Source organism: Mastigoproctus giganteus, chromosome 3 (assembly GCF_048544385.1).
Source record: "Mastigoproctus giganteus isolate SK-2022 chromosome 3, ASM4854438v1, whole genome shotgun sequence".
Taxonomy (NCBI): domain Eukaryota; kingdom Metazoa; phylum Arthropoda; class Arachnida; order Uropygi; family Thelyphonidae; genus Mastigoproctus; species Mastigoproctus giganteus.
The window spans coordinates 214001230-214015221 of NC_143577.1; the positions used below are offsets into that span (position 1 = coordinate 214001230).

Consider the following 13992-nt stretch of genomic DNA (forward strand, 5'->3'; position numbering starts at 1 on the left):
ATCAATGATACTAAATAAAGACAAGTGCAGATTTAATTCGCACTTGTCTTTATTTAATACTTAGTCAGTGAAAAGTTGTAAGTATATTTAATGCACATCGCTCAGAACAGTCCCCAATTACCTGTTTTTCTGTGGGTAGCTGCTGGTGAAATTCAAAGGGACCAGATCAGAATTGGATAAAAAGCATAGTGGTTGTTCATAGTTTTTGATTAAGCAACAATGACAGCTGTGATTGGAAGGTTTGTACTTTGCTAGAAACAATCTCTGTGCTGCATGTGTATGGAAACTGGGGTATCAAAATTGAGTATTACTGCATCTTAAAAAAAAAAAAAAAAAAAAAAAAATCATTCGCATCCTTACAAACTTAATTTTTCAGGCATTGAGCAAGAATGATCCTGATTGACAGATGGAGCTGCATCTGGGTATTGTGCTTGGTCCATTGACATGGGGACCTGTATATGGTGAGGGACCTTCCAGTGATGCTGCTGATCTTCCAGATTAGCATCACTCACTGAGATCCAGTTCCCATACCTTGGTTCTAGGGTTACATCATTGGAATCTGGCATGTACAGCCATGCACTACAATCCATAGAAACTTGAAAGTGGATCCTGGTGGGTGGGAGGTCCAGCCCTAATACAACACTTTATTCCCTGCTTTGACAAAATGGGAGATCTCAGACTGGCCTGAATGGGATCAACTGGGTTCCGATAGATCTCCTCCCCTTTGGTCCTGGGACAGGATCAAGGCTTATTAGAAATGTGAATATGATGCTCTAACTTGGTGTCTCATTCGTGTACACAGTATCTGCTAGTTTGTGAACAGGTGTCCCCTAGGGTTCCATGGTGGGTAAGATACTGCATCGGCAATTGTATTTTACTCTTATGAGTAATTTAAATCTCTTCTTCTGGAGCCCCAATAAGGCTCCTACCTAATCGATCAGATACTGACAACACCTCTGCACAAAAAGACCCAGAACTGAGGATAAACCACCATCAGCAATACTACTTTTCCTCATTCTCCATTCCACCAGAGAGCAGGCAATTGGGAAATGTCACCATTCTTCATCAAGAAGGTTTAGACAGGTTGGCAGGATCTCCAAAATCTGTGAAAAGGCTGCATTCTGGAGACCTTTTAGTTGAGGTTTCATGTTCACAACATGCTCAGCAAATTCTGAAGGCCACATCAAGGAGGAATACCTATCATTGTAACCCCCCACCTTCTCATGGTGTCATATCACTTTTTCAGAGACAAAGAAGTGGGACTTCTTTGTCTCTGAAAAAGGGATCTCTTCTGAATTGAAAAATCAAGGTGTGTCAGGTGGTAAGTAAATATTAATGTAGAAGGATGGGAACCTTGTTCCTACTTGAGTTCTCATCCTTGCATTCATCAATCCATGGCCTTCAAATGTTCTTCAAGGAAGGCTATTTAAACTGTCCAAAAACTGCTGAGTTGTTTTTAGTGCAAAAAATATAGCCACTCACAAACAGCCTGTTTGTGAGTGGCCATACATTTGGTAACCCTGCTTGTGTTCAGTGTAGTGCCAAAGACTATGAGAGCAGGGAACGTTCAGCTTCAAAGCCAATTTGTACAAATTACCAAAGAGAGCACCCTGCATACTCTCGAGTATGCCAGCGATAGAAGAAAAAGAAAAAAATTCTAAAACTGAAAATAGAACTGAACATTTCTTATTGAGAGACCAGGAAATCATATCCAACTGGTAAATAGTAGCAGACCCTCATATGCCCAGAAGGTCTCTGGGAGGTGTACTGTTGGGACACAAAATGGCCATACCACCATAGATTCGTTTAGCCCGATTGCATACTAAGCTCCCAAAACCTGCACAGAATGACCAGTCAGCTGCCACTCCCTATATCTGTGTCTCCTAATATTCCACTGGTAACAAAAGGAACTGTTAGAGAAAAGAATAAAAAAAAGCCTGAAGTACCTCCCAGTAACATAGGAAAACATGAATATTGAGGTAAAGGAGGTACCAAACAATTCAGTCTTGAAACTCTTAGTCAAGGAAGAAATGGACACAGGACAGTGTATCCATACTGCCCCAAAAAAAAAAGATAAATCCAAGATTGAAAAAACTAAGCCCTACAATATTTCAGAACCCATCCAGTGGATTCACAAAGCCCAAGAAATGGCCAAATTCATACAGTGGAATTGTTGTGGATTCTGACAGAATGTTGATGACATTAAGTCCCTCCTCCATAGGAACAAACCAGCGTGCCTTTGTTTACAGGAGACATATCTAAAAGTAAATGAAGACCCTACCTTACTTAATGTCAGCATAATACATAAAAACAGAATTGGGGATGAACCTACTTGTGGTGGAGTTTCCATCCTAGTGGGCAAGCATATCCATTTCCAAGTAATCCCTCTTACAACACAAAAGAGGTGGTTGCCATTTGTCTCTTTGTATGGTTTCTTCTAACAGTTTCTTCAGTATATTCGCCACCTGGACACAACATCTCCTAGCCAGACCATGATGATTTCATTGTGCAACAGCCTGCTCCTTCACTCTTATTAGAAGATATTAATAGTCATAATACACTGTGGGGTAGTTCAGACACTAATATGAGGGGGTGTAAAATAGATTGCGCAAGCTCTCTCCCCTAAAGGGGGAACATACACCTTTCTCCATATGCCTATATATGTTTACTGCTATTGATCTATCTTTCTCTCTCCCCCCTGAGCAGGAGCAGCAGTGCGTAGCACACGCTTCTTGATTAGAATGGAGTTCGAGCCCGTGCTCACCAAATATGGAGGATGTGGAAAGGTCAGGGAATGACCACCGCATATCCCCCCGGAGCAATATGGCCTTAGTTGCTAATGCTCCTAAAAACCAAATAACAAACAAACAAACAAACATCTCTCCTCCCCCTTCTTTCTCCCTTTGTTCAACCATGTGGAAGGTTGAAGAAAATACCTACAAAAGTGCCCACTTCCTGTGATATCTCTATCAGAGCCAAATGGAAGCTTGGATCTACTTTACCTCCTCAGAAAATGAAGGAAAAATATCCAACATGCCCTTCAGTGAACCAAGAGCACAATGGATGTCCAATTGCAGATCCAACTGCAGCTGCAAATACTCTAGAGTAGGGGTCCCCAAACTACAGCCTGTGGGCCGGATCTGGCCCGCAGATATTTCAATTAGATCGTAAAAATTAATGTTTATATTAGATCACAATAAAATTTATGAAAAGCACATTTTACAGATTATTTTAACATTTGTTGGTTGATTAATAGTGTTGACACCTCTGTGTCGTCAGTTTAGTCTTGTTAGATATTAATTCTGTTATTTCCGCTCAAAGCTATTCTTTGAAAATCGTTAAAATAATCCGTTAATCTTGACCCTGTCATTAAATAGCAATAGGCGTTAGAGACAGCAGTATTAGGGATTTCCTAATCCCTTGCCAACCTGCACACCAACCCTGATGTTCAGAGTATGGGAGCAAAAGTCACCCTAGGCTTTCACTACATAAGAATCCTGGATCCAGGATAAAACCTGAAACCGGCAGCATGGTCTGATGATTGGTATTGGTAAGATCCTGAACCAGCTTGCACATGAACCCTGATTTTAGAGTTTGGGAGCAAAGGTCACCCCTGGCTTCTATTATACAAGAACCCCAGATCCAGAATAAAAACATGACACTATCCTATTAGTTATTGGAATTAATCCCTCTACTATAAAATAACTGCTGGCAGCCTTATATGCACATACAGTTTCTGGTAACATTGGAAAGAGGAGGCTGCCAGCAGGTATGTATTTAATCTCTTTGTATTACCTTAGATTTCCTGTTTTCTATTGTAACAGCAATTCAAAACTTAATACTTTAGAATCATAATTTGCAAATTATAATATAGGTAATTGTAACTGTAATATCCTAAAATATTCAAATTTGTAGCCCTTTGTAGCCACAGCAGTCTGATGATGGGTATCAGTAAAATACCAGAAAATGTCACCTTATTAAACTATATTATAATTAATAATATAGTTTTATATTATAATAATGTAGTTTATTAGACAAACAGCCTATTATTATAAGTGATGAATATAATATAAGATATAAGAGTGATATGAATATAATAATAACCTTTATGTTAAAATATTTCATAAAATTTTAAGACACATTAGTGCTTACTTACTTCAATATTCACAAGTTTTTTTTTTTTTATTCCAGTGATCCCATAAAAATCATGTTGAAAAAAAGAAATGTTGATGCTGAGTGTTGCGTTTTTAATTAGTGGTGGCCAATTAATTACTTTTTTGTACTGCTCAATGATACTTGCACATGTCTTATATGCAATGAAGCCTTGTCGATGTTCAGAGAATATAATGTGAAACGTCACTACACCACAAAACATGCCTCAAATTACGATAAATTTCAAGGAGCTTTGTGGCAGAAAAAACTCCAAGAACTAACCCAAACTTTTCAAAGTCAACAACAGAAGATTAGAACTTTTACTCATCAAAATTTATCTGCAGTTAGAGCTAGTTTTTGAACTTCCCAAATCATTGCCAAAGAAGGAAGGGCCTTTACAGATGGAGAATTTGTAAAACGAATTTGAGTGTTTCAGAAGCAATTGACAGTCTCAAATTGAATTGGGATTTGCTATGTGGTTATGATGGATGATTTGCTATGAGTGGTTATGATGGATGGTGCTAAAAATATGGTCTATACTAAAATTGGCTTCATGGATCAGCTTCATAAATATCTTGAGAGTAAAAATATTAAAAAACCAATGCAATTTCATTGTATAATTTACCAGCAGTCTTTGTGTGGAAAGTTTTTGGGGGCATAGATTCAGTTGTGTCAACGGTAATATCAACAGTAAATTTTATTTGCAAGACTGGTCTGAATTGTCGGCAATTCAAAAATTTTCTTGAAACAATTGAGGCTGAATACGGTGATTTCTTGTACTACACTGAAGTACAATGGTTGAGTCGTGGTAACGTGTTGAAGAGATTTTTTGAACTTCAGAGTACAAGTATACCTATAGCGTCATAAGGCCATATCAAAATATATCTGTTTATGAATTAAAAACTGAAACTTGTTCTGGAACTATCAGATCTCAAATGGCTGTGGAACCTAGCCTTTTTAATAGATGTATATGAACACCTGAATTTTCTTAATATGAAACTACAAGGGCAAGACAAACTTGTCAGCAAATTGTATTATAATGTCAAAGCATTTGAAACAAAACTGGAGTTATTTAAAAGTCAACTACTTCGGAATAATGTTTCACATTTTCCATGTTGCAATAATTTATATAAAAATATGCCTAGTTGTAATTTTTCCACTGAAAAGTTTGTTGCAGGAAAATTTTGCAGCTAGATTTTCTGATTTTAAAATAATTCAAAGGTGTTTGAACTTTTTCAAAATCCATTTGACATACCTGTCAACGATGTTGGTGAAAATTTGCAATTAGAGTTGGTCGATCTTCAATCTAATGATGCACTTAAGACAATATTTAAAAATGAAAATCTAATTCAATTTTATTCAACATTATCTCGGCTCCTCCATAGCCAGGTGGGCAGGAGCAGCAGTGCGTAGCACACGCTTCTTGATTAGACTAGGGTTCGAGCCCGTGACCACCAAATACGGAGGATGTGGAAAAGTCGGGAATGACCACTGCATATCCCCGGAGCAATATGGCCTTAGTTGCTAATGCTCCTAAAAACCAAATAACTAAAAAAACAAACAATCAACATTATCTGAGTCAGATTATCCAAAAATTAAAAATTTTGCAAGCATGAGTACATCAATTTTCGGAAGTACGTGTATATGTGAGCAGACCTTTTCAAAAATGAAATACAGGCATACCTCGAATAACAAATAGGATGCATTCCACGAAATTGCTTCGTTAAGCGAAACTTCGTTTTCAGAGGTAAAAATACTATGGCCGGAATAGGGATACGTTCCTATGTAAAGAAAAAGAAAAGTTTTATTAAATAAACAGTCAACTTACATACAAAGTGAAATCACATTTTAAAATATGAGTCTAAAGTTGATTGCTTATGCTTTTTTTCTCTTTCATTTAACAATTGCCGTTGGTTATTGCATTTAACACTGATTTAGGAAGAAGTTTTATTGTTAAGCGATCAGCTTAACAATAAAACTTCTTCCTAAATCAGGATCATTTTCACTAAAAAAATTTAAAACATTTTCAATGTCATTTAAGCACCTTTTTAAATCTTTGGTTAACACTTTTTCGGCAGGAACTTCTTTAACTTCGTCTTCATTATCTTTGTCTTCGTTGCTAACAAGGTTTTCTAAATCTTCCACTGCATCATCTTCTGCATTCAATAAATTTCTAACATCCTCTTCATCGACATTTTCGAAACCTATTGATTGAGCCATCTGGATAACTTCATTTCTAATTTCGTGGATGTTATTTTCTTCTTCTAGTACAACTTCTGGCCATATTTTGCTCCAAACTCCATTTAAGCATTTCTTAGTGACTTCTTTCCAAGAACTATCAATGTTTTCAATTGCGTTTTTAATGGTGTAGTTTTTCCAAAAAGTTTTAACTGTCATTTCCTCTTTATCCTCTAGTTCAGTTAAATTGCTTAATGTTCGACGCAGATAATAAGCTTTAAATGATGCTATTATTCCCTGATCCAGTGGTTGAATCAGCGAAGTTGTGTTTGCTGGAAGAAACAACTTTGACAGGAATGCATGTGTCCAACGTGTTAAGATCAGTAGGATGTCCCGGAGCATTGTCTAACAACAAAAGAGCTTTTTCTTCAAAATTGTTTTTTTGACAATACCGTTTTACTTCAGGACAAAAGTGGTTAACAAACCAATCAGTAAATAACTCCTTGGTAACCCACGCTTTTCTATTTGCTTTCCATATTACAGGTAAATTCATTTTTATGTTACCTTTTAACGCCCTCGGATTTTCTGAATGGTAAACTAATAACAATTTTAATTTATAATCGCCAGAGACATTTGATCCAAAGAGTAAAGTTAAACTCTCTTTGGCTGCTTTGAACCCAGCAGCTGATTTTTCTTCAATAGAAATGAAGCTTTTTGTAATATTTTATTAGTGTCATTCCCGAGTTAAGTAAAACTCGACTTGTGTAAGAAGTCCTGGAACGTATCTCTTGTGTATGTCGGGGACAGACTGTATACTTTTGAGCTTCTTGCAGTAGAACTAGCTTTAGATTGTATAAAAGATATATGATATACACAGATTCATCGTGTGCTACAGGCTTCATCAACAATGTGGTATAATCCTTATCCAGTCGCATCCCAGATTCAGCAGATGCTTTATTCCCTTTTCAAACTTGAATTTGACATTTGCTTCTGCTGAATCCCAAGCCACATTGAGATCAGAGGAAATGATTTAGCTGATAATGTTGAAAAATCAGTAATGCTTTTGAATAACTTTTGTCTCTCAGCCCCTTATACAGACTGCAGACAAACAATACATAACACTCTGTATTCCCAGTGGTAAGATTCTTGACGTGAACAGGCTGCAAATTAACAAACACAGATTAAACTGTAATCAAGTTCACTCTATGCGGGGTCCAAAGGGAGGAAGTTGTTCTTGCTCAACTTTGCATAGGTCATAGCCACACCTTTTTCTGCTGAGGTTGGATGGCCTATCTATGTGTAAGAACTGTTTTTAATCATTATTCATATTTTTATGGAAAGTCCCTTTTTTTTACCATTGCACTACATTTATGTTTTAAGGATTTTATTAATCTGGCTGAATCGTTTTTACTTGACCAGATTTTAGATGGCAGAGACAATATGTCTAAACTTATACCGGTAGTAACTATTTGTTGTTATTAAAAAGTGATGTTGGTGGCTTGCAACATTTATTAGGCCTGATGGGCTCAAGGGCCAGTGAAAGCCCTTGAACCCACCAGCCAGTTAGTTCCATCCTTTTCGGTGTGAAAGACTAGCAACGTAGCAACTCACTAAAATCACTTCCAGTGTTACGAGTAATCAAACATTTTATACATTTATGAAAGGTTGATTATTTGAGAGATGCCACTATACTTCACACAATGAGAAATTCACCTAAAATTGCATGCAGTGTTAATCTCAGCCTAATTATTAATGATTATCCAATATATTTAAGTTGGTTTTATTTTTTAAATTCTCTTAGTTTTCATAAACAAATTGTTGTCATCTCTTTTTTCTGAAAATTGAAAATTATCTGGATTTGATTGAGAAATATCAATTTTGTTGCAGAATAAAATTGATTTACAGATCTTGTTTTGATTGGTTGTTTTACTCTTCCCCCCCCTCTAAATTATTAAGACTATCATCATCTCTGTCCTGATAATAAGTTAATTTGATTTAAGTTTAATTGTATTCCTTGTTTACACTTCTTGTTTCTCATAGATCTGAAAGTTTTTAGCATTGCTTAGAGTTTCAAAAAATTAGACTATATTTCAATTAGCAAAAGCCTATGAGGCCAAAATTTACCTCAACTGTTTTGATATGATTGGAAGATTAAAAAAATGAAACAAATTAAAACTTATACTTTAATTCCCCGCAGAAAATGCACTTTCCTCCTCAGCTTGTCATTTTCTCCAGGGAATTAAAATATTTAGGTATCTCCCAGTCATATCAAAACAGAAGGTAAACTTTCATCTCATAGGCTTTTACCAATTTTTGTTTTTTATTATTGTAAAGATTATTTTTGTTTATGTTATTTCATTTTTTGCAGTTTAATGAATCTCTTTTCATGGAGTGGTCTTGTAGATATGGACTATGTAATATCTGACTTGTTCAAAGTACCCAACATTCAGGTTAGTATCTGTGCCATATGTTACTATTGAGTAGGACTGTATGTGTGAGGGAATTAAATTATTGAAATTTGAAAAATGTACTTTGTTCACCTTCCTTCTAAGCACATTTCTGAGTTACCTTAAGTACATGTCCGGGTATACTCCAATGACTGAAATAAGGTTGTTTAGTTCCTTTCAATGAGAAATGGATGTAAGAATACTACCACATAGTTGCCAACTCTCCAGATTCACATGGAGAAGCTGCCTTTTCTTTTCACAAAAAGTAAAATAAAAAAATGTTAAAATTTAATTCTCTTTTTCTTTTATGTTTCTGCTTAATTTCCTTAACTGATTGGCTGTTAGATGAGCTGTGGTAGTCCACATTGCAAAATAGAAATGTGCCATAATAGCATTATTTGCTGTAATGTATGATATTTTGTCAGAATTTGTGGTGCAAAGCTAATTAAAAATGTCATTCATTAAGATACCAAATAAATACAATGTAAAATTTCAGAAGATACAAACAAGATTTTCCATTTATTTTAAAATCTGAAAAGGGTAACACATTTGCCTTTTGTGTTGTATGTAGATGTGATTTGTCAATTTCAAGTGGTGGGCACTATCAGACATTTGCAAACAAATAAGTATAAGGACAACATAGAAAGAAATACAAACACAGATATGCATTTCATAGTGATGTCACATACACTCATTAGCCAAAACATTATGATCATCTATCTAATAGCATGTTGGGCCACCTTTTGCCATGATAACTACTTGAACCCTGTGCTACCATCACCACCCTGTTTTTTCCAACTGTGCAGTTGGTTGCAGCTGTTTGCCTGCTCACCATTGAATATGCACTTGTCCATTGGTGTGATGGAGCTAGAACCTTGATTCATCAGACCAGGTGACTTTTCCAGTGTCCAGGAACAGTGCTCCCATGCCCACTGCAGGTGGAGGTATCAGTGACTGCTAGTCAACATGAGTACATGAACAGGTTGCTTGTTTTGTATACATATCCACAAGAGTGTTCACTGGATAGTGTGCTCAGAAACATTTTGCTGCATGCTCTGGTTGTAGTCTGCTGTTAATTGAGGGATCATGGGCCATCTGTTGTCCCAGACAGCTTGTGTCAACCAACATTCACTTTGACTGTCAACCAGTAATGGTCTCCCCATCCTGGCTCATTTGGTGGTTGTGTGCCCCTCTTTGAACTATTCCCACCACACCTTCGCTACGGCTGCCCTCGAATAGCTGACAGTGCTTGCAGTTATTGAGATGCTGGCCCCTGTGTTCTAGCATCACAAATCATTCCCTGTTTAAAAGTGCATCGAGTTTTATATGGACAAACTGACAGGTGTTACCTGTGTGTCACATATATGCTATGCTTGTCGGTGACATCACTCCCAAGGTGCTGTGGGATGATCCACAAGTTAATGTACAACTGAAAAAAAAAAAAAAAAAAAAAAATTTAATGTACATACTGTTACACCATGCGGTACCATGGAGACAGGAGTAGTTGTAATGTTTTGTCTCATGAGTGTATGATGTTTATTTGCCTATTTTATCATAGAACACAATCTTTCTCTGAGTTATGCTGATCATGCAAGGCATGTCATTCAGAAATTTGTTTCTTAGTAGTGAAATAGCAAAAAAAAAAAAAAAAACTGTTATGGAAGAACAAAAACAACAAGCATTGTTAGTGATATTGCACAGATAGGGAAAGAGGTAATGATGGCTCTGAAAATTGGGCCATTTTCAGTTGCTGCAAATGGCAGTATTCAAAATTATTCCAAACAATTTACCATTGTGGTGTCCTTTTGGATTTAACAAAAAAAAAAAAAAAAAAATCATCAAACTTGAAAGCAACTTGCTTTCATTGCTGATAGCATTGGAAAGTGGCTGTACAGGGTACAACATTGGACATCTTCTGAATGACATGAAAGCATGTAGGAGTCCTTCAAAAATTGTCTGGCACCATATTGATAACATGCCTGTTATGGTACTCCTAAAACTGAAGTAGCAAGTGTATCAAAAGAAGAGATTGAGCATTTGGTAGTAATAGGCTGTGTTTGTCATCTTATTAATTTGTTTGATGAAAAGGGAACTGAATGCCTTCCTGTGAAAGTGGGTGAATACTTCGTAGATATTTACTATCATTTAGAGAGAAGTGCTAAAAGGAAAGATAAGAAGAACAAAAAAAAATTATTCTGAAGTAAAAACTTGAAGCATGTCTATACATGTTGGCTGCCTTTGGTTAAATGTGTAACTAGTCTAGTAATAAAGATGAAGTTACAAATAGTGAGAAAAGCCATATGAGTACTTTCAGATTTACCAAATTGAAAATTACAACGAGTAATAACTAATGAGTGACATTGAGTCATATCCAAATCCAGAATTCTGGTGAAAGCGATCCTAAACAGCAATAAATTTAACCAACAGCCCAAAATGATAATTCAACATTAAAAAAATAATAATGGGAAAACTGAAAAGCAAACTAACAAACAAAAAAATAACAGAATTTATTTAGGTAATGACGTTTGTTTTTTCCTTTCTTATTCCTTGTTGCACATGATTCTGCAAAAATAAGTGATTTTCGTCACATATTTTTAAACATTTGTAGCATTTTCAACACATTTGTTGCTTTTCATTTGCAATGTCTTTATTTTTCTGAATATTGTTCAGTTCAGTTTACTAAAAATTTAAACTTTCTTTGCTGTTAAAGTGTTAAGCCTATCCAGAACTGATGAGCAGATGGGTATAAAAATGTTTCATTGGTTCTAATGAGCACTTTTAGGAAACTGTACTTTTTTTTTATGTAAACCCCAAACATGAGAAGTATTAGAACCTATAGTACTTAGTACCATGCTCGGGTTGGAGGTTGAGAAGAAGAAGAAAGAAGATATTTGTTGACATTGGACTTGAACTTCTGTAGACTGTAATTTTCAGGAAATGTGTATGAAGGAAGGTTGTTCCAGAAAACGGCAGTTGAATGAATAAACGAGGAAGATGAAAATTAGGTTCTGTGAGTTTGAAGTTGGACAGTAAATGGATGTTGGCTGGTGGCAGCACGTGTTCGGACTGTTTTGAAAGAGAGAGTGGGAATTATAGAAGCCAATTCAGAAGAACAGAGCCCATGGAAGTATCTGTAGAAGAAGCATGCAGCAGAAACAGTACGTCTTTGAGACAGCGAGTGAAGAGACTCTGTTGGAGATGAATCATTAATTAACCTAACTGCCCTCTTCTGAATGGAATCAAGAAGACAGAGAGATTTTGGGGGCACCACCCCAGATGTGGGAACAATATTCCATGGCAGAGCGGATTTGCAATTTATACAGAGTGAGCAGCTGTTTGGAAGAAAAGTAACGCCGAGAGTGAAAGAGCAGAGGAAGCAATATTTCTAATGTGCTTGTGCCAAGAGAGATTAGAAGTCAGGGTAATCCCCAAAAGAGATGTATCATTTTGCCTAGAAATTGGAGTGTCACTAAAGATAAGCATAGGAGCAGAAGAATCCTTTTTGCGAGATATAAGAATGACTGAGTTTTAGAAGGATTGAAATCAACTAAGTTGTCTTTGCCCCACTGGAGAATTACCTGAAGTTCAGCATTTAAGGAAATGGTAGCAGATTTTCGAGAAGTTGAAGCTGATTGAGCAGGACAAGGTTTCTCAAAATGGAAAGTAGAATGCAATATGCTATCATCGGCAAAACTATGGAGAGGATTTCCAGTCAATGGAAGAAGGTCATTAATATACAAGAGGAAAAGAATGGGGGAAAGAACTGAGCCTTGGGGGACATCGGCATTAGTGGAGAAGTTAGAAGACAGATAGCCATCTACCATCACCCTCAGTGAGTGATCAGAGAGAAAACTGGATAACCAATTACTAAAAACAGTTGGCAAACCATAAGATGGAAGCTTGTTTAGAAGACCTTTATGCCAAACACGATCAAAAGCCTTTGAGATGTCAAGAGCAACAACTACTTGTGTTTCAGCGAACCTTTCCATTGAATTAGTCCATAAATGGGTAACATAAGCCAGAATATCACCAGTGGATTGACACTGACGGAATCCATACTGGCGATTGTTGATCAGACGGAAGGTTTCTAGGTAGTTTAAGAGTTTGCAGTTAATTGATTTCTCCATTACTTTAGCAAGAGTAGAAGTAATTGCAATAGGAAGATAATTGGATGGGCGGGATTTGTCACCCTTTTTAGGAACTGGCTGGATATGAGCAAATTTCCGAGCAGAAGGAAAAACACCTTTGGAATAAGAAAGTGAAAAAAGGCGGCAAAGAATAGAAGTTCAGGAGCACAGATTTTGAGAACAAGTGGAGAAATACCATCGGGACCTAGAGCTTTCTTAGCATCAAGATTCGTCAAAATCCTTTTGACGGAAGACCACAGGAGGCATTGAATGGAGTGTGTTGGGAATGGTGGGAGGTGTTTTACCAAGGTCATTAATACATGAGTTGGAAGAAAAATGGGATGCTAGCAGGTCAGCTTTATCCTTGGTTGAAGTGACAACAGAACCATCTGGTTTGGACAGAAGTGGGAGCAGAAATGGGCAAAAGTTGCGGCCAATAGCTTTGGCAAGAGACCAGAATGCTCAGTTACCGTTAGGGCAAGAAGCAAGTTTTCTACTCTTAGCCTATTCAAACTCTAGTTTGGACTGATTAATAACTGCTTTACAATTGTTGCGAGCTTTGGTGTAGGCAGAAAATGAAACTGGAGAATTAGAAACAAGCCAATTACAATATGCAACATTCCTCTCTTGAACAGCCTTAGCACATTTATTGGAAAACCAAGGTTTAGATAAAGGACGAGATTTTAAAATGGAGTGTGGGATAAAGGATTCCATTCCTGCAAGAATAATTTCACTGACACGATTTGAGCAAACATTGACATCAGAAGTTTTGAAACAATGATCCAACCAAGGAAAAGAAGAAAAGAAGTCTCACAGGTCATCCCATTTTGCATTCTTGTGATGCCAAACAACACGAGGTTGGGAATAGCCATGAGATAAAGGTTCCATTGGAGAAGAGACAATCACCAAGTTGTGATCTGAAGTGCCTAAAGGACCTCTCACTTCAACCATGTACTTAGAAGGGTTGTTTGTGAGAAAAAGATCAAGCGTATTGGCTGTATGATTAGGATTGTGCGGTATTCTTGTAGGTAAATGAACAATCTGTGCAAGGTCATTAGTAATTGCAAAAGCCTCAGCATCTCGACCAG

At 36.7% G+C, this 13992-nt stretch overlaps 1 protein-coding gene across 1 annotated transcript in view; it reads left to right on the top strand.

The window, feature by feature from the left end:
• The window catches only part of LOC150088670 (proline dehydrogenase 1, mitochondrial-like), a 228835-nt gene that overhangs the window by 134343 nt on the left and 80500 nt on the right, over positions 1–13992 (top strand). The window contains exon 7 of the mRNA XM_090369616.1: positions 8699–8780. Coding sequence (XP_090225742.1) covers positions 8699–8780 — 82 coding nt within the window. The remainder of the gene's footprint in view (positions 1–8698; positions 8781–13992) is intronic.